This window comes from Rhinoraja longicauda, chromosome 34, assembly GCF_053455715.1.
Source record: "Rhinoraja longicauda isolate Sanriku21f chromosome 34, sRhiLon1.1, whole genome shotgun sequence".
Taxonomy (NCBI): Eukaryota; Metazoa; Chordata; class Chondrichthyes; order Rajiformes; family Arhynchobatidae; genus Rhinoraja; species Rhinoraja longicauda.
In genome coordinates, this window is record NC_135986.1 from 1,027,693 (window position 1) to 1,047,508 (window position 19,816).

The window sequence follows — 19,816 nt, forward strand, 5'->3', positions numbered from 1 at the left end:
CTCTCACCTTAAACATATGCCTCCTAGTTTTGGACTCCCCTAAACTCGGGAAAAGACTCTTGTGCCATCTGCTTTATCGTTGTCCCTTAGGATTTTACGTATTTATGGGCCTATGAGGTGGAACTTTTTCCCCCCACAGATGCTGCCTGATCTGCGGAGCTTTTACAGCATTTTCTGTTTTTGTTTCACATTTCTAGCATTTACATTTTTGTTTCATTTTTCAGACAGGGGTATATTTGTCTTGAGATATCAACACAAAATTAGGTTCACCAGATTCCATTATGTAACCTGCGCTGTCTCTTTAGTTTAGGAAGGAACTACAGATGCTGGTTTACACCAAATATAGACACAAAATGCTGGAGTAACTCAGCGGGACAGACAGTATCTTTGGATAGAAGGAATGGGTAACATTTTCAGTTCAGTCTGAAGAAGGGTCTCGACCCGAAACATTACCCATTCCTTCTATCCAGAAATGCTGCCTGTCCCACTGAGTTACTCCAGCATTTTGTGTCTATCTCTTTAGTTTAGTTTTGAGATTCTGCATGGAAACAGGCCTTTCAACCCAGCGAATCCACGTCAACCATCAATCACCTGTTCACACTCGTTCCATGTTACCCCATGTTCGCATCCATTCCCTAGACACTAGGGGCAAGTTACAGAGGCCAATTAACCAACAAAGCCACTTGCCTTTGGATGTGGGAGGAAACCGAAGCACCTGGAGGAAACCCAGGTGGTCACAGGAAGAATATGCAAGCTCCACATTGACAGCATCCGAAGTTGGAATCGAACCTGGGTCTCTGACGCTGCGAGGCAGCAGCTCTACCAGCTGAGCCACTGCGCAGTTCCTACCCTAGGAATGTTTGATGAGACAATGTAGTCACGCAGTTAATGTCCCTCCACACTAGGGTTGCCAACTGTCCCGTATTAGCCAGGACATCCCGTATTTTGGGCTAAAATGGTTTGTCCTGTACGTGCCGTACACCCTTGTCCCGTATTAGGCCCGGGCGACGCTGTAAGCGGACACTGTAGGTCCGGACACTGTAGGCCATGGGGCCGTTGTAGGTCCAGACAGTGTAGGCCCGGTGGCCCGGGTGCCATCTGATGGAGGTTGCGTAGCAACCCGTCTCCTGGCCCGGGCAGCCGCCATTGGTGGAGCAGAAGCAGATGGCTGCTGGCTGGGTGAGGTCACGTGAGGCGAGGGGCGGTGACGTCACCTTGTCCCTTATTTGGGAGTGAGAAAGTTGGCACCCCTTCTCCACACAGTTCTATCAAACACTAGGTTACCCGGTAGAGTTCCATACCCAGCAGAGCTTGGAAGAGGTCACTGTGAAAGATGGAGAGGAGCGTCGCTGATCTTGCCTTGAAGCGATCGTCCTGGGCTACATCCATCTTTGGTTGGTGTCCCTGCGTCTGCCATAAGGCTCTATGGGCATCTAGAGAGCACAAACAATGTCGTGAGCTTGGCATGACAAGCACCCAACGATTCCATTATCACAAATCATCAAGCAACCAAGATATCCCAAGCATAGATACTGTCGGAAGATTTAAAGAGAAAAATAGGTACAAAAGCTGGAGTAACACAGCAGGACAGGCAGCATCTCTGGATAGAAGGAATGGGTGACGTTTCGGGTCGAGTCCCTTCTTTAGACTGGTTAGGGATAAGGGAAACGAGAGATATAGACGATGATATGGAGAGATAAAGAACAATGAATGAAAGATATGCAAAAAAAGTAACAATGACAAAGGAAACAGGTCTTTGTTAACTGTTTGTAGGGTGAAAATGAGAAGCTGGTGCAACTTGGGTGGGGGAGGGATAGAGAGAGAGGGAATGCCAGGGCTACCTGAAGTGAGAGAAACCAATATTCACACCACTGGGCTGTAAGCTGCCCAAGCGAAATATGAGATGCTGTTCCTCCAATTTGCATTGGTTAAATTGATAAACCATAAGAAGTGAGAAAACACACTAACTAAAATAAATACAAGTTTGTTCAAAGGTTTGCACGTACTATTTTGCAGGTCCTCTTACCTTGTTTGGAAACTGCCATGTTTCAGAATGCTTTCTCTGCTCCACACTCATCCCATTAACAACCTGAGATTAGAATTAGTTGTCATTAGCCACAGCTCAATGCTCGTGCGACTAACCGAGCTGCCCGCTGGAACCTGTAGGTTGTACCGATTATACAAACGCACAGAATTTATTTTAACCGCGTCTTTTATATGGGTCTGCTGGGCCAGTCTGCAGATTTTCAGTGCAATCCGCCGATCTGTGCAAACGAATTTAAGCTTTTAAGCTTTCCTTAAAATAAATATTTGAAATGTTTGTGTTGATTAGTGTTATCGTGGACTACAGCTCCCAGAATGCAAGTGCAATAAACGAGCAGCAAATGGCAGTGTTTTGCATGAACACCACTGTTTCATTTCAATGAGCAGATACTGCATCACTCTCAGGTCAATGAGGGGTAAAAAGAGCAAAGAATCAAGCAATCGGTGGTAGTTGAAAACTATGCAGTGCTGATCAGGGGGTCAATAGTACTTTTCTCTGTAGTATTTTTCTATTGAGTCAATAGACAATAGACAATAGGTGCAGGAGGAGGCCATTCGGCCCTTCGAGCCAGCACCGCCATTCAATGTGATCATGGCTGATCATTCTCAATCAGTACCCCGTTCCTGCCTTCTCCCCATACCCCCTGACTCCGCTATCCTTAAGAGCTCTATCTAGCTCTCTCTTGAATGCATTCAGAGAATTGGCCTCCATTGCCTTCTGAGGCAGAGAATTCCACAGATTCACAACTCTCTGACTGAAAATGTTTTTCCTCATCTCTGTTCTAAATGGCCTACCCCTTATTCTTAAACTGTGGCCCCTGGTTCTGGACTCCCCCAACATTGGGAACATGTTTCCTGCCTCTAACGTATCCAACCCCTTAATAATCTTATACGTTTCGATAAGATCTCCTCTCATCCTTCTAAATTCCAGTGTATACAAGCCAGTGTATACGAGTCACATCACATAACATCAGATAGTGATCTGACTGCAACAGTCATAGGAAAAAAACTGCAGATGCTGGTTAAAATCGAAGGTAGACACACAATGCTGGAGTAACTCAGCGGGTCAGGCAGCATCTGCCCAACTTGCCCACGCTGACATACATGCCCCATCTACACTAGTCCTACCTGCCTGCACTTGGCCCATAACCCTTTAAACCTTTCCTATCCATGTACCTGACCATGATAGGACCTTGTAAAGAAGGGTCTCGACCCAAAACGCACCCGTTCCTTCTCTCCAGAGATGCTGCCTGTCCCGCTGAGTTACTCCAGCTTTTTGTGTCTACAGTTTACATCAGCATCTGCAGTTCCTTCCTACACACTGTTGTTGTTCGTCCTTCGGTTTCGAAGATGACCATGACTTCACTTTCAGTTGGAGGATTGGTGACTGTGGGTCCGGAAGTGACTGGTGAGGCCAATCCGGGCCCAGAAGGCACGCCCACACGTAGGACACAAGTGGATGGGTGCTGGTGGAAGTGGAGGTAGCCCGGGCCTTGCGCGCGGTGCGTTTCCTCTGGGCCTCTGCAGTGCGTCTGTTCTCTGCTGCACGGGCTCCTGTGTGAGCTTGCTACACCAGGTTGGACGGTCCAGAGCAAGAGACTCCCAAGTGCTGAGGTTGATGTCCAAGTCTTTGAGAGACACTTTGAGGCAGTCCTTAAACCGTTTCTTCTGTCCTCCTACTGAGCGCTTGCTCTGACACAGTTCTCCATACAGAAGCTGTTTTGGCAGTCGACTCTCGGGCATTCTGACGACATGGCCTGCCCATCTGGGCTTGGGCTTTCCGTAGGAGGGTGTGGACGCTGGGGATTCCGGCCCGTTCCAAGACCTCTGTGTCGGGAATTTTGTCCTGCCACCTGATGTGAAGGAGTCTGCGTAGGCAGCTCAAGTGAAAGTGGTTGAGCTGTTTGGCATGTCTGCTGTAGACAGTCCAGGTCTCACTGGCATAGAGAAGAGTGGTGAGTACCACTGCACGGTAGACCTTCAGCTTGGTGGTAAGGCTGAGTCCTCTCCGCTCCCAAACATTCTCACGGAGTCGCCCAAAGGCAGCGCTGGCCTTGGCAATCCTGTTGTTGACCTCAGCGTCAATGTTCACCACTCGCGAGAGTGTACTACCCAGATAGGTAAAGCTGTCGACTGCCTGTAGATTCTGCCCCTTCACCGTGATGTGTGGTTCCTGGTAGGGCTTTCCAGGAGCTGGCTGGTACATAACTTCAGTCTTTTTGGTGCTAATGGAGAGACCAAAGTTGTCACAGGCCTGTGAGAAGCAGTCCATTTCATGCTGCATCTTCTGCTCTGTGCTGGCGTTGAGGGCACAGTCATCAGCAAACAAGAAATCTCTGATGATGGTCTCCTTCACCTTTGTAACAGCTTGCAGGCGCCTGAGGTTGAACAGCCTGCTGTCAGTCCTGTACCTGATGTGTATTCCATCCTGGCAGTCACACTACCTGTCCAAACGTCTCACAGCGTCTATGCTGACCATCCCGCACCCAGGTACTGACCCAACACACATCCTCCACTCATTCCTATCAATTCCCCCCCCCAGATCCATCCCACTAATGTTCCCGATGTTGGGGGGAGTCCAGAACCAGGGGTCACAGTTTAAGAATAAGGGGTAGGCCATTTAGGACTGAGATGAGAAAATATTTCTTCATCCACAGAGTTGTGAATCTGTGGAACTCTCTGCCACAGAAGGCAGTGGAGGCCGATTTACTGGATGTTTTCAAGAGGGAGTTAGGTGTGGTTCTTTGGGCTAAAGGAATCAAGGGATTTGGGGAAAAAGCAGGAATGGGGTACTGATTTTAGATGATCAGCCATGATCATATTGAATGGTGGTGCCGACTCGAAGGACCGAATGGCCTACTCCTGCATCTGTGTTCCTGTTTCATTTTGTACGCTGGGAACATTGTACAGCAGTCAATTAACTTGCCTCCCCTTGTGTCTCTCATTCCTACCCTACCATCTGTCCTTACATCCAACCTTCTCACTCCCACCTTGAAACCCCTTTACACCCTCATACCCCACTCACACTTTCAAATACCACCATCCCTCCCTCCACTCCTTGTCAAGCTCACTCTCCCTCCTCACACGTCAGCTCTCCCTCTCCGCACAGCTTCACCACCATCTGCATCTACATTCAATCAGCTCACATCCTCCTCCCTCCCTCTGACCCCTCCTTCTCTCACCCCCAAACTCCACCCTCCCCCTCATATCATCAATCACCCTCAGACCCCTCTCCATCCCTCACATCTGTAATTTGCACCCTCCCTCCCTCAACGCTCAAACATATGGAGCAGACTCCCCCCCTCTCCCCCCCCCCTCTCTCCCCCCCCTCTCTCCCCCCCTCTCTCTCCCCCCCCTCTCTCCCCCCCCTCTCTCCCCCCCTCTCTCTCCCCCCCACCCCCCCTTCTCTCCCCCCCCACCCCCCCTTCTCTCCCCCCCCACCCCCCCTTCTCTCCCCCCCCCACCCCTCCTTCTCTCCCCCCCACCCCCCCTTCTCTCCCCCCCCACCCCCCCTTCTCTCCCCCCCCACCCCCCCTTCTCTCCCCCCCACCCCCCCTTCTCTCCCCCCCCACCCCCCCTTCTCTCCCCCCCCACCCCCCCTTCTCTCCCCCCCACCCCCCCTTCTCTCCCCCCCCACCCCCCCTTCTCTCCCACCCCCCCTTCTCTCCCCCCCCACCCCCCCTCCCCCTCTCTCTCTCCCTCTCCCCTCCCCCCTCTCTCTCCCCTCCCCCCTCTCTCTCCCTCTCCCCTCCCCCCTCTGGCAAACACCTCATAAGTGGTTATCTCTCACCCTCACACCCTCCCTCTTGCACCCAAATACCCTTTCCCACCCCTCCCTGTCAATAACCCCCCTCCCCAATAACCCCCCTCCCCACTACCCCCCCCCACTACCCCCCCCAATAACCCCCCTCCCCAATAACCCCCCCCATAACCCCCCTCCCCACTACCCCCCCCCACTACCCCCCCCCACTACCCCCCCAATAACCCCCCTCCCCAATTAACCCCCCTCCCCAATTAACCCCCCTCCCCAATAAACCCCCTCCCCAATTAACCCCCCTCCCCAATAAACCCCCCTCCCCCGCCAACGGCCGCCCTCTCCGCCTCGTGCCTTTCCCGCCTTTTCCCGCCCTTTTGGAACTACATCTCCCAGCAGCCCCCAGCAGCGCGCACACGCAGTGTACACATCTCGCGCAGCCCCGGGGGGGGGGGGCGTGGTTACGTCAAGACGCGGTGACGTCGGCGGGGCTGCGGCGAGGGGGTAACCGGCTGGTCGGTGGAAGGAACGGACGATGCGGAGCGTGAGGGCGGCGGTGCGGAGCGGCCGGAGCGCGGCCTGGGCCCTGCGGCCACGGTAAGGTAACGGGCTGCCCCGCCACCCACGAGGGGGGGGGGGGATGGGCTGTCAACCAGAGGGGGGAGGGGCGGGCGTTTAAATCAGTGGCCGTTGACCGGCGAGTGACCGTCCTCGGCCCGAGCTGTCTGATCACCTCATTCCCTCACCTCCTCCCACTGTCTGATCACCGTGTTTCCGCACAGAATACCACAGACCAAGTGGACCCGCAGGGCCCAAACCTCATCTGCATTGGTGTAGCACCCTCCCCTCATCCCCACTCCGTCCCCCTCAACCCCACTATTCCTCTGCCTTCCCTCCCTCTCCCCTCACTCCCCCTCTCCCCCCTCTCACCCTCCCCCTTACCCCCTCTCTCCCCACCCCACCTCACCTTTACCCCTCACCCTTTACCCCTTACCCCCTCACCCTTTACCCCTTCCTCCTCCCCCCTTCACCCTCTTACCCCTTCACCCTCTTACCCCTTCACTCCTTCCCCCTCACACTCCCTCTCACCCCCTTCCCCTCCCCCTTACCCCTCCCCCTTACCCCTTACCCCTCCCCCTTACCCCTCCCCTCCCCCTTACCCCTCCACTCCCCCTTACCCCTCCCTCCCCCCTTACCCCTCCCTCCCCCTTACCCCTCCCTCCCCCTTACCCCTCCCTCCCCCCTTACCCCCCTCCCCCCCCTTACCCCTCCCTCCCCCTTACCCCCTTACCCCTCCCTCCCCCTTACCCCTCACTCCCCCTTACCCCTCACTCCCCACTCCCCCTTACCCCTCACTCCCCCTTACCCCTCACTCCCCCTCACCCCCCACTCCCCCTCACCCCTCACTCCCCCTTACCCCTCCCTCCCCCTTACCCCTCACTCCCCACTCCCCCTTACCCCTCACTCCCCCTTACCCCTCACTCCCCCTTACCCCTCACCCCCACTCCATCCCCCTTTCCACCTCCCCTCCCCACACTCCATCCCCTCAACCCCCCGTTTCCTCTCCCTTCCCCACTCCCTCCCCTCAACCCCCCTTATCCTCTCTCCCTCCCCCCCTCTCTCCCTCCCCCCCTCTCTCTCCCTCACCCCCTCTCTCCCTCACCCCCCCCTCTCCCTCCCCCCCCCCCTCTCCCTCCCCCCCTCTCCCTCCCCCCCTCTCCCTCCTCTCCCTCCTCTCCCCCCCTTCTCCCTCCCCCCCCTTCTCCCTCCCCCCCCTTCTCCCTCCCCCCCCCTTCTCCCTCCCCCCCTTCTCCCTCCCCCCTTCTCCCTCCCCCCTTCTCCCTCCCCCCCTTCTCCCTCCCCCCCTTCTCCCTCCCCCCCCTTCTCCCTCCCCCCCCTTCTCCCTCCCCCCCCCTTCTCCCTCCCCCCCCCTTCTCCCTCCCCCCCCTTCTCCCTCCCCCCCTTCTCCCTCCCCCCCTTCTCCCTCCCCCCCCCTTCTCCCTCCCCCCCCCTTCTCCCTCCCCCCCCCTTCTCCCTCCCCCCCCCTTCTCCCTCCCCCCCCTTCTCCCTCCCCCCCCCTTCTCCCTCCCCCCCTCTCCCTCCCCCCCTCTCCCTCCCCCCCTCTCCCTCCCCCCCTCTCCCTCCCCCCCTTCCCCCCTCTCCCTCCCCCGCCTCACCCCCTATCTGTCTCCCCTCTTGCCCTCATCCCCCAACTCACTCCCTCTCTCCCTCCCCCCCTCTCTCCCTCCCCCCTCCACTCCATCCCCCTCCACTCCATCCCCCTCAACCCCCCTTTTCCTACCCCCCTCCCCTCACCCCCCTTCCCTCACCCCCCTTTCCCTCACCTCTTTTCCCTCACCCCCACTCCACCCCCCTTCCCCTCCCCACACTCCATCCCCCTCAACCCCCCTTTTCCTTTCCCCTCCCCACTCCCTCCCCCTCAACCCCCCCTTATCCTCCCTCCCTAGGAGATAGATTTAAACTTTAAAATGTGAATAACTTTAAAAATATAACACCGATTTCAATAAAACTTCTTCCATTAGCACCGAAGGGACGACGGTGAGTAAGGTGGGCCTAAAATTGTCATGCTTTCATGCACTATTTTGGCTGTAGTTTAGGAACAAACAAACAAACAAATGAGAGTTTTAGTATATAGATATTAGCCGTTTCTTGTGTGCTTGCTGATCTGTGTGAGTAGGCGTTAAAAGTAGCCACGGTCCCAGTGACTGCTGACAGTAACTCTATGATTGGGAACAAATACAGGTGGTGGATTGTGAGTACCACTCTCGTCTTTGAAGATTTCCCATTCCAGGAGCAGATTTGGCTATATCTAAAGGGGCTGCTCCTTGCCTTCTGGCTGAACCTCTCACCCATCATCCTGGTCTTTGGACACCCTGTGCGTAGGGAAGAGGGTAGGGCCGAAGATGTCAATAGACAATAGGTGCAGGAGGAGGCCATTCGGTCCTTCGAGCCAGCACCGCCATTCAATGTGATCATGGCTGATCATTCTCAATCAGTACCCCGTTCCTGCCTTCTCCCCATACCCCCTGACTCTGCTATCCTTAAGAGCTCTATCTAGCTCTCTTGAATGCATTCAGAGAATTGGCCTCCACTGCCTTCTGAGGTAGAGAATTCCACAGATTCACAACTCTCTGACTGAAAAGTTTTCCTCATCTCAGTTCTAAATGGCCTACCCCTTATTCTTAAACTGTGGCCCCTTGTTCTGGACTCCCCCAACATTGGGAACATGTTTCCTGCCTCTAACGAGTCCAACCCCTTAATAATCTTATACCTTTCGATAAGATCTCCTCTCATCCTTCTAAATTCCAGTGTATACAAGCCTAGTCGCTCCAGTCTTTCAACATATGATAGTCCCGCCATTCCGGGAATTATCCTAGTAAACCTACGCTGCACGCCCTCAATATCCTTCCTCAAATTTGGAGACCAAAACTGCACACAGTACTCCAGGTCCTGGTTGGGTTGTTCCTAGGCCTGGCCAAGCTGGCCATCCACGAGTCAAGGCGCCAGGCGGAAGAGGGCTCTGCCTGAGCCGGCTGCCTGCCCCTTTACCGGGGTTATGTCCGTGCCCGGGTGGTACTCGAGAGGGACTACGCGCTGTCCACGGGCACCCTGGGGGATTTCCGGGACCGTTGGGCGCCACGTGGGGTGGAAGTCATGCTTGATGGTGATTGTAATGTAGTTGTGTAAGAGTTTATTTAATATATTTGTTTGACATGTATTGTGGTAGTGGGTTTTGTTTTTATATTGTACTGTAAATATTATTTTTAATAATTGATTAAATTTAAAAAAAATTAAATTGGAAAATATTTGGCCAGGCCAGGGGTATATGCGCAAGATTAACTGGACAGCTGTTTCAAAGAGCTGTCAACAGGTCGATGGGCAGAGTAGCCCCATTTGTCTTGAGTCATCATCCCTTGGGTGTGACTGTGTGACCTTGGTCCTTGTAATCAATAATCAGTTCATTCAAATGGGTAGAAGTTCAATCCTGCCTGAAGTCTTGCAAATAATGCAATGAATGATTAGCCCAGAAATGAATTGGTTCAATGGTACTTTATTGAATTTGAATTTGAACAAATTCTAATTTATTGTCACATGTACCGAGCGAGGTACAGTGAAATTTTCATTTTTGTATGTAGTGATACTTGTGCTGAACTGTATACAAAATGGATTTTGCTGCACCTCAATGACACTCCCACACTCCGAAGACGTACGGGTTTGTGGGTTACGTGGAAAGGAACTGCAGATGCTGGTTTATACGAAAGATGGACACAAAGTGCTGGAGTAACTCAGTGGGTCAGGCAGCATCTGACTCGGGTCTGAAAAAGAGTCCCCCCTGCTGCCCCAGGTTGCCCCCGCTGCCCCAGGTTGCCCCCGCTGCCCCAGGTTGCCCCTGCTGCCCCTCCTGCCCCAGGTTGACCCTGCTGCCCTAGGTTGACCCTGCTGCCCCAGGTTGCCCCTGCTGCCCCAGGTTGCCCCTCCTGCCCCATTTTTTCTCTCTGCCCCTACTATTCCGTTGTCTCTCCACGTGTCCGGTTTCCCCCCTCCTCCCTCCGTTCTGGTTAAGGCTTCCGTGAGTACAGAACACTGGGATATCACACTTATGGTGCAATCACTCAGATGGTAATATCACCAATTAGTTATTTGTGGGCTGTGTGGGAAGTTTGTTCGTGCTCTGCTGTTGTTTTTTTTCTCAGTGAAGCACGATAACAGCCTTATGCTAAAACAGGAGAGAGGAAGATAGACTATGTAATTACACCTCTTAGTTTCTAAATGTGTTGCTTAGATGGCTTGGAAGCATGGGTGACCCCTGGATCTCCAGATTGTGTGCATTTTAAACATTCACCCTGTATCTAAGGTTGCACGGTGGGTGGGTGGCAAGAAATCCAGTGAAGAGGGAAATGGGTAAGAGGCATGTATGAGAGGGTAGGTGTCAGAGAAATAAGTGAGTGCGATTATTGGGCGGCACGGACTTGGAGGGCCGAAAAGGCCTGTTTCCGGCTGTATATATATGATATGATATGATTATTGTCTTGCTCTGACACGGCACAAGGAATACGAGATAAGTCGACACGGAGGTTACAGGTGCAACGAGTTTCTCTGGTGGGATAGTGATGCAGCGGCAGAGATGCTGCCTTACGGCATCAGGGACCCAGGTTTCATCTTGACCACAGGTGCTGTCTGTACGGAGTTTGTACGTTCTCCCTGTGACCGTGTGGGTTTTCTCCGGGTGCTCCAGTTTCCTCCCAAGTCCCAAAGACGTGCAGGTTTGTAGGTTATTTAATTGCCTTTTGTAAATTGTCCTTCAGTGTGTAGGATAGAATTAGGGTACGGGTGATCGCTGGTCAGCACAGACTCGGTGGGCCGAAGGGTCTGTTTCCGCACTGTATCTCTAAACTAAACTATCCCTTTCAGATCCTGGTGCTCTCCAGCCAGCTGCCTCGTGGTTGATGATGGACGTCTCTATTCCTCTCAGGCCACCCAGGTAATTGAATCGCTGTCGGCATTGTGGGGAGACCCTCTCCTTTATGTCCCAGACTGTGGGCGTAAACAAAATCACTGATATTGTACAGGAATAAAAAAAAGTTGTGATCTCATGTGGAATTCATTGCCACAGAAGGCTGTGGAGGTCATGTCAATGCATATTTTTAAGGCAGAGGTAGATGGAATCTTGATAAGGACGGGTGTCAGGGGTTATGGGGAGAAGGCAGGAGGATGGTGTTGAGAGGGAGAGACAGATCAGCCATGATTGAATCATTGCGTAGACTTGATGGGCCGAATGGCCTAACTCTGCTCCAAGAACTTATGAACTCGTCTCAACTTTGCCTTCTTGCCCCTGAGAACTTTCACCCTCCCACTTGTCAACAATCTATCCTACTCTCCTTTAAAAATAGACGTACCTCTGCTTTTACAATGCTTTGAGGAAGAGAGTTCCAAAGACCCGCAACCCTCTGAGAGTCGAATGGCCGACTGGCCTAATCCCGCTCCTAGGTCCTATGGTCCATGTCATGGAAGTGGAATGGGATCAAGCCCACCCATTGATCAATGTCTTCCATTTATATAACACCCTTCACACAGTGACAGTGTTATCGTAGGACAGTTGACACTGAGACATATTATTAGGGGAGGTGATCAATGATTTAGTCGATGGGCATTTTAAAGGATTAGGAGAGGTTTAGGGAGGGGATCCTGAGTCCAGATTAATTAGCTTCTGTAAATTGTAAATGATCCTTAGAAACATAGAAAATAGGTGCAGGAGGAGGCCATTCGGCCCTTCGAGCCAGCACCGCCATTCATTGTGATCATGGCTGATCGTCCCCAATCAATACCCTGTGCCTGCCTTCTCCCCATATCCCTTGATTCCACTAGCCCCTAGAACTCTATCTAACTGTGTGCAGGAAAGTGCTAGTGTACGGGCTGATCACTTGTCGGCGTGGACTCGGCAGGCCAAAGGGCCTGTTTCCACGCTGTATGTCTACAGTCTAGTCTAAAGTCTAAAGCTGCACGCGCGAGAGAGATGCGGAGGGGGTTACATAGATAGGGAGGCAGGAAGTGTTAAAGCAATAGAATGTATTAAAGGTCAGTGTGTGCTGGCAATGATAGGGAAGATGAGGGGCTGGAGGGAGAGTGCAGAGAGAGGGAAGTCTGGAGCAGGTTAGGGAGGAAAGAACAGTTGGAAGCGAATACGGAGGGGTGGGGGGGTAAGATGACGTGTGGGTAATGACCTCTGGGGTCCAAGGTTCTGCAATGATTTTCCTTTGTGGATTATTTATTAAATGCAAGGTATTTTAGGCACAAAATGCTGGAGTAGCTCGGCGGGACAGGTAGCAGCCCTGGAGAGAATGAATGGGTGACGTTTCGAGTCTCGACACGAAATGTCACCCATTCCTTCTCTCCAGAGATGCTGCCTGTCCCGCTGAGCTACTCCTGCATTTTGTGTCTACGGTTTAAACCAGCCTCTGCAGTTCCTTCCTGCACAAGGCATTTTAGCAGCTGCTTGTGGACAAAGGAATGGTACTGCTTCTTAAAATTAGCTTCATGCTCAGTTGCTCTGTGACAAGAGTCGAGAAGCTTTGATTGTCGCACACACTGGGAACTTCTTACTTGCAGCAGCTTTACAGGCTCAGGAACACAACAACGCAATAAAAGCCAGTGTTTGTGTTGCTCAGGGTGTGGGTTGTGGTGGGGTTAATGGGTCAGCTTGTACCCGTGCCTCTGCCTTGTTCCAGTCGATGACTGTGCAAGTTTCTAGGTGAGAGGTCGCTGACTGCTGAGCTTAGTGTTGCCAACTTCCTCACTCCCAAATAAGGGACAAAGTGTGACGTCACCGCCCCACGCCCCAAGTAACCTCGCCCAGTCAGCAGCCACGTGCTCCCATTCCACCAATAGCGGAGGGATATGGACCAAGCGCAGGCAGGTGGGACTAGTGTAGATGGGACATGTTCTCCGGTGTTGGCAAGTTGGGCCGAAGGGCCTGTTTCCATATTGTATCAGTCTACAGACATTACAGGGCTGTTCCTGTGACGTACTGTTCCATGTTTCCCAAGCCCTTAAACCCTCCGCCTTTAGTCATTTAGGACTGAGATGAGGAAAAAACTTTTTCACCCAGAGAGTTGTGAATCTGTGGAATTCTCTGCCACGGAAGGCAGCGGAGGCCAATTCACTGGATGTTTTCTAGAGAGAGTTAGATTTCGCTCTTAGGGCTAACGGAATCAAGGGATATGGAGGGAAAAAGCGGGAACGGGGGTACTGATTGTGGATGATCAGCCATGATCATATTGAATGGCGGTGCTGGCTCGAAGGGCCGAATGGCCTATTCCTGCACCTATTTTCTATGCTTCTACCTCTGACCCCGCTTCGAGGCGGTTCAGCTCATCAGCTATTGTGTTTCTGCTTTTTACTTCAGGCTGTCCTGGAGAGATCAGCCGCAGAATCCGCAGCAGCAAGAGCCACGAAGGAGAAGAAGACCGTTCCCATGGTACGTCGTCGCGCCGTTCCCCGTGGGCCGCCGGAGTAGTCGTGGGATCCAGCACGGTATCTCCACGGTGCAGGCAGGCTGTGAGAGGGTAGACAGGGGATGCTGCTCCTGGTGTCCTGGTGCTGGTGACCGATCCTCTCTGCACGTCGTCGAGCTGACAGGCATTGGGGTTACCCGTCCAGTGTTGCCTTACACAGCCGCAGCACGATCGTGGCACAGAGAGTGTGAGAGAGAGAGCAGCAGAACAGGCCCTTCGGCCCGCCCACTTCACAACGACTCATTTACACTGGCCATATCTTCCCCTCCCCTCCCCTTTCTGCGTTCCGCAGAGACCGTTCCCTCCGTAACTCCCTGGTCCACTCGTCCCTTCCCACCCAAACCACCCCATCCCCGGGCACTTTTTCCTGCAACCGCACGAGATGCAACACCTGTCCCTTTACCTCCCCCCTCAACTCCATCCAAGGACCCAAACTGTCTTTCCAGGTGAGACAGAGGTTCACCTGCACCTCCTCCAACCTCATCTATGGCATCCGCTGCTCCAGATGTCAACTTATTTATATCGGCGAAACCAAACGCAGGCTCGGCGATTCCTTCGCTCAACACCTGCGCTCGGTCCTCGTTGGCCAAACTGGTCTCCCGGTGGCCGAGCACTTCAACTCCCCCTCCCATTCCCAGTCTGACCTTTCTGTCATGGGCCTCCTCCAGTGCCATAGTGAGGCCCACCGGAAATTGGAGGAACAGCACCTCATATTTCGGCTGGGCAGCTTGCAGCCCAGTGGTATGAACATCGACTTCTCCAACTTTAGATAGTTCCTCTGTCCCTCCCCTCCCCCTTCCCAGATCTCCCTCTATCTTCCTGTCTCCACCTATATCCTTCCTTTGTCCTGCCCCCCTGACATCAGTCTGAAGAAGGGTCTCGACCCGAAACGTCACCCATTCCTTCTCTCCTGAGATGCTGCCTGCCCTGCTGAGTTACTCCAGCATTTTGTGAACATTTACACTCGTGCTGCACTGATCACATTTTATTCCCCGCACTTTCCCAAATTACCACGGTGGCGAAGCGGTAGAGTTACTGCTGTTTGCATGTTCTCCCTGCGACCGCCTGGGTTTTCTCCGGGCGCCTCTGCTTTCCTCCCACGATCCAAACACGTGCGGGTTTGCAGCTTTATTGCCTTCGGTAAATTAAAAATTGTCCATAGTGTGTTGTGCTAGCGTACGGGGTGATCGATGACGGGGTACGGGGTACTGACTCGATGGGCCGAAGGGCCTGTTTCCACGCTGTACCTCTAAAGTCTAAACCACCTCCCATCCACAGATTCTACCATTCCCCTATGCACAGGAGTAAAGTGCAGTGCCCTATTAACCTACCACCCCTTAACTTACCCTTATGAAGCTGATGGGGCCACTTGGCTTATTGAATCTATGCAGTACGTAGATCTGCAGCAGTACAATCCCATCAATCGCATCCCTCCTCCTAATTGCCCTTGCACCTATGGAGCCTGACAAAGCAGTCGGAGAGGAGGAGGGGGGAGCACTGACGGGGGGAACACTGGTCAGGACCAGGGTACGATGGGTGACAACTTCTTATCCATTTCCTTTACAGGAATCCAAGTCGTTCGCTGTGAACATGTTCCGCGGTCTGATCGTAACCGAGCAAGTTTTCCCCTTCCCCTCCGGTATGGGTCGGGTTTTCTCAGATTAAGCAGCGTTGTTTGTGCCCCGGGACCTGTCTCCAATCACAGTACTTAACAGCATTGATGTACAGAGAGATCAACCCCACAGCTCCCTGAAAGTAGCAACACAAGTAGACAGAGTTCAGATTCAAGAACAGTTTCTTCCCAGCTGTTATCAGGCAACTGAACCATCCTATCAACAACTAGAGAGCAGTCCTGAGCTGCTCTCTACCTCATTGTAGACCCTTGGACTATCTTTGGACTTTACTGGACTTTATCTTGCACGAAAACACTATTCCCTAATCCTGCATTTGTACACTGCGGACGGCTCAATTGTAATCATGTATTGTCTTTCTGCTGACTGGTTAGCACACGACAAAAGCTTTAGCAGAATTGGGCTTTTCGGCCCATCAAGTCTACTCCATTCAATCATGGCTGGTCAATCTTTCCCTCCTGGCCCCATTCGCAAAAGCTTTTCACTATGCCTCGGTGCATGTGACAATAAACTGAACTCAAACTCAGTGGTAAATGTCCATAGTGTGCTTGCCTTCATTGTTCGGGGCATTGAGTACAAGTGTCAGGAATTACAGGGTTTTAATTAGGCTGTGTATAATCTGTCTTGGACACAAGTAGGGTGGCAAAGAAGGCTTTTGATACATTGGTCTTCATCATTCAGGTGGCTGAGTATAGGGGTTGGGACGTTAGATCACAGTTGTTCAAGACGTTGGTGAGGCCACATTCAGAGTATCGTGTTCAGTATCGGTCACCCTGCTGTAGGAAGGGTGTCATTAAGTCGGATAGAGTGCCGAGAGGATTTACAAGAATATTGCCATGACTTAAATGCCTGAGCTACAGGGCGAGAGAGATTGGGCAGATGAGGACTTTATTCCTTGGAATGCAGGAGACTAAGATGTGATCTTGAAGTTGTATAAAATTGCGAGGGGAACAGATAGAGTAAATGCACATTATTTACCCAGTGTAGGGGAATCAAGAACCAGAGGGAATAGGTTTAAGATGTGATGGGAAAGATTTAGTGGAAACTTGAGGGCCTTGATAATGCCGGTGGCCTTGCCGATGCAGCGTGAAGTGCAGATGAACTCAATGGAACGGAGGTTGCTTTGCATAATGGCCTGGACTGCATCCACAACACTCTGCAATTTCTTGCGGTCTTGGGTGGAACTGTTCCCAAACCATGCTGTGATGCCTTCCGATAAAATACATACTACGACGCACCTTCATGACCAAGACAGTACATAGCTCTTGGAAGGGCTCGGGTCCTGCTGCAAATGTAAACGTTGGCAGGTCACAATGTTAACTGCCGTGGGCACCTAATGGGGACAGAAAGATTAGACTAAACGGTCAAGTTCAAAGCAAAGAGTTTTCTTCCTTCCAAAAGTGAACTAACACCTCTCCTTCAATGTGTGTTTGTCTAGTTCTCACCAGTGAACAAGCTCAGTTTCTCCGAGAACTGACGGGCCCCGTCAGCAGGTTTTTTGAGGTATGTTATTTAACCTTGTCTCCTCTCCCTCTGAATTTTCTCCCCGCACCTAAGATGTACAGGTTTGTAGGTTAATTGGCTGAGTATAATTGTTAATCGTCCCTAGTGTGTATCGGACAGTGTTAGTGTGTGTGGGGATCGCTGGTCGGCGTGGACTCGGTGGGCCGAAGGGCCTGTTTCCATGCTGTATGTCTAAAGTCTAACCCACCTCCCATCCACAGATTCTACCATTCCCCTGTGCACAGGAGTATTCTGCAGTGGCCTATTAGCCTACCAATCTTCGGTTTAAACCAACTTCTGCATTTCCTTCCTACATCTTACTTGCCTTTATGAAGCTGATGGGGCCCACTTGGTTTATTGACTCTATGCAGTACGTAGATCTACAGCAGTACAATCCCATCAATCGCATCCCCCCCTCCTAATTGTCCTTGCACCTGTGGAACCTGACAAAGCAGTCGGAGAGGAGAGGGGGGAGCACTCACTGGGGGAACACCGGTCAGGGTACGATGGGTGACCCATGTCTTATCCCTTTCCCTAGTGTGCGAGGATCGCTGGTCGTCGTGGACTCAGTGGGCCAAAGGGCCTGTTTCCGCTCTGTATCTCTAAACTAAACCTTTTTTTTTTAACTACTCCCTGAGATATTGGTGGTACCATAAATCTGCCCCTCTGCTGATGCTCCTGCTCAGTGACTGGGGCCAGGGCTCCGTGATTGAACTGGGAGACATGCGTGCCTCTTTTCAAAGCGCTGCATGTTTTCTCCATTTTCCATTTGCCACATCTATTCCCGTTCACTTAAGCGAGCTCTCTTGCGATCTCCTTCAGTCCTTTCCGCGGCTTGTTCCCCGCCTACTTTTCTGTCGTCAGCAGATTTAACGACACCTTTCCTTCCCTGCGTCCATCTCTTTAAAGTTGAGCCCCACCAAGAGATCATCCATTTACGCCTCCGGGTTTCCTCTCAGCCAGCCATCTCCTTTCTGTGCCAGCGTGTTACCTCCTACACCGTGAGCTTTGTTTTCCTGAGTAACTTCGATGCAAAATTTATTGAATGCCTTCCAGAAATCTGAAACTGGCCAAACAAGATTTCTCTCTCACAAAAAACGATATTTTTGCCTGTTGTGGAGCATCGACACTAAAAAAAACACATTTTAAAACATTTTGCAAATTATGGGAGACTTCTTAACTTAGATTTAAAGTTACCAGTATTCTGTTCACTTCCTAATTGGCCATGATCCCAATCAAGTTCAAATCAATGAGTTTTCCTCCATCAAAGGTCCTTCAAGGGTCTCGACTTGAAACGTCACCCATTCCTTCTCTCCAGAGATGCTGCCTGTCCTGCTGAGTTACTCCAGCAATGTGTGTTTTGATCGGTTCATCCCTATCTCTGTAACCTTTTCCAGCACTACACCTCTGAAACATAGATAAATAGATGCAGGAGTAGGCCATTCAGCCCTTCGAGCCATTCAATATGATCATGGCTGATCATCTAAAATCAGTACCCCGTTCGTGCTTTCTCCCCATATCCCTTGATTCCTTTAGCTCTAAGAGCTAAATCTAACTCTCTCTTGAAAACATCCAGAGAAAGTCTGAAACATCCTCTGACCCCTCCACCCCTCCCCGTCTCTATACTCCCCTCTGGCCCCTACACCCTCCCCGTCTCTGTAACCCCCTCTGACCCCTCCACCCCTCCCCGTCTCTATACTTCCCTCTGGCCCCTCCACCCCTCCCCGTCTCTGTAACCCCCTCTGGCCTCTACACCTCTCCCTGTCTCTGTAACCTTCTTTTGACCTACACACCTTACTATGCCTGTAATACACGGTGGATGGCTCGATTGTAATCATGTATTGTCTTTCCGCTGACCGGTTAGCACACAACCAAGCTTTTCACTGTACCTTGGTGCATGTGACAATAAACGAAACTCCTCCTCCGGCCCTGACGTACCTTCCCCCTCCCTCCCTCCATATCTATCACCTGCCACGTACTGATGCAGGATAATCTTCGCAGGCCAGAGGATGATTGGTGTGAGTGTTCTGAAATAGCTCTCGACCCCTTCCCTCCGCAGGAGGTCAACGATCCGGTGGCCAATGACTCCCTGGAGATGGTGGAGGATGGGACGATGCAAGGGTTGAAGGAGATGGGGGCGTTTGGTCTGCAGGTGCCCGCTGAGCTCGGGGGACTGGGTCTCACCAACACGCAGGTAAGCCAGGGCAAGGACTGGCGGCATGCTCAGCCCCTGCAGCTGGGCGGGAAGGCTTGGGTCATAAGGTCATGTGATAGCAGAATTAGGCCATTCAGCCCATCAAGTCTATTTAGCCATTAAATCATGGCTGATCTATCTTTCCCTCCAGACCCCATTCTCCTGCCTTCTCCCCATAATCCCTGACACCTGTACTAATCAAGAATCTATCTGAAGAAGGGTCTCGACCTGAAACGTCACCCATTCCTTCCCTCCAGAGATGCTACCTGTCCCGCTGAGTTACTCAAGAATTTTGTGTCTATCTTCGATTTAAACCAGCATTTGTAGTTCTTTCCTACACAAGATTCTATCTATTTCTGCCTTAAAAAATATCCATTGACAGCCTCCACAGCCTTCTGTGACAAAGAATCCCACAGATTCACCGCCCTCTCTAGAAAGAAATTCCTCCTCATTTCCTTCCTAAAGGAAAGTCCTTTAATTGTGAGGCTATGTTCTCTGGTCCTAGACTCTCCCGCTAGTGGAAACCTCATCTCCACATCCACTCTGTCCAGGCCTTTCACTATTGGGGAAGTTTCAATGAGGTTCCCCCCCCACCCCCAACCTCATCCTTCCAAACTCCAGGGAGTGCAGGCTCAGTGCCGTCTTGTATACACTGGAA

The 19,816-nt window shown here is 52.0% G+C and overlaps 1 protein-coding gene across 2 annotated transcripts in view; it reads left to right on the forward strand.

Moving 5' to 3' along the window:
• The first annotated feature begins 6,271 nt into the window (after positions 1–6,271).
• acadvl (acyl-CoA dehydrogenase very long chain) overlaps positions 6,272–19,816 on the forward strand; it is a 41,944-nt gene continuing 28,399 nt past the window's right edge. The window contains exons 1-6 of one of the 2 annotated variants that reach the window (XM_078428182.1): positions 6,272–6,394; positions 11,231–11,300; positions 13,722–13,793; positions 15,397–15,469; positions 16,900–16,964; positions 19,024–19,158. In XM_078428182.1, coding sequence (XP_078284308.1) covers positions 6,333–6,394; positions 11,231–11,300; positions 13,722–13,793; positions 15,397–15,469; positions 16,900–16,964; positions 19,024–19,158 — 477 coding nt within the window. In that variant the 5' untranslated portion in view covers positions 6,272–6,332. Of the gene's footprint in view, positions 6,395–11,230; positions 11,301–13,721; positions 13,794–15,396; positions 15,470–16,899; positions 16,965–19,023; positions 19,159–19,816 lie in introns of those variants that run through there. The other variant, XM_078428183.1, reaches the window with a different exon arrangement.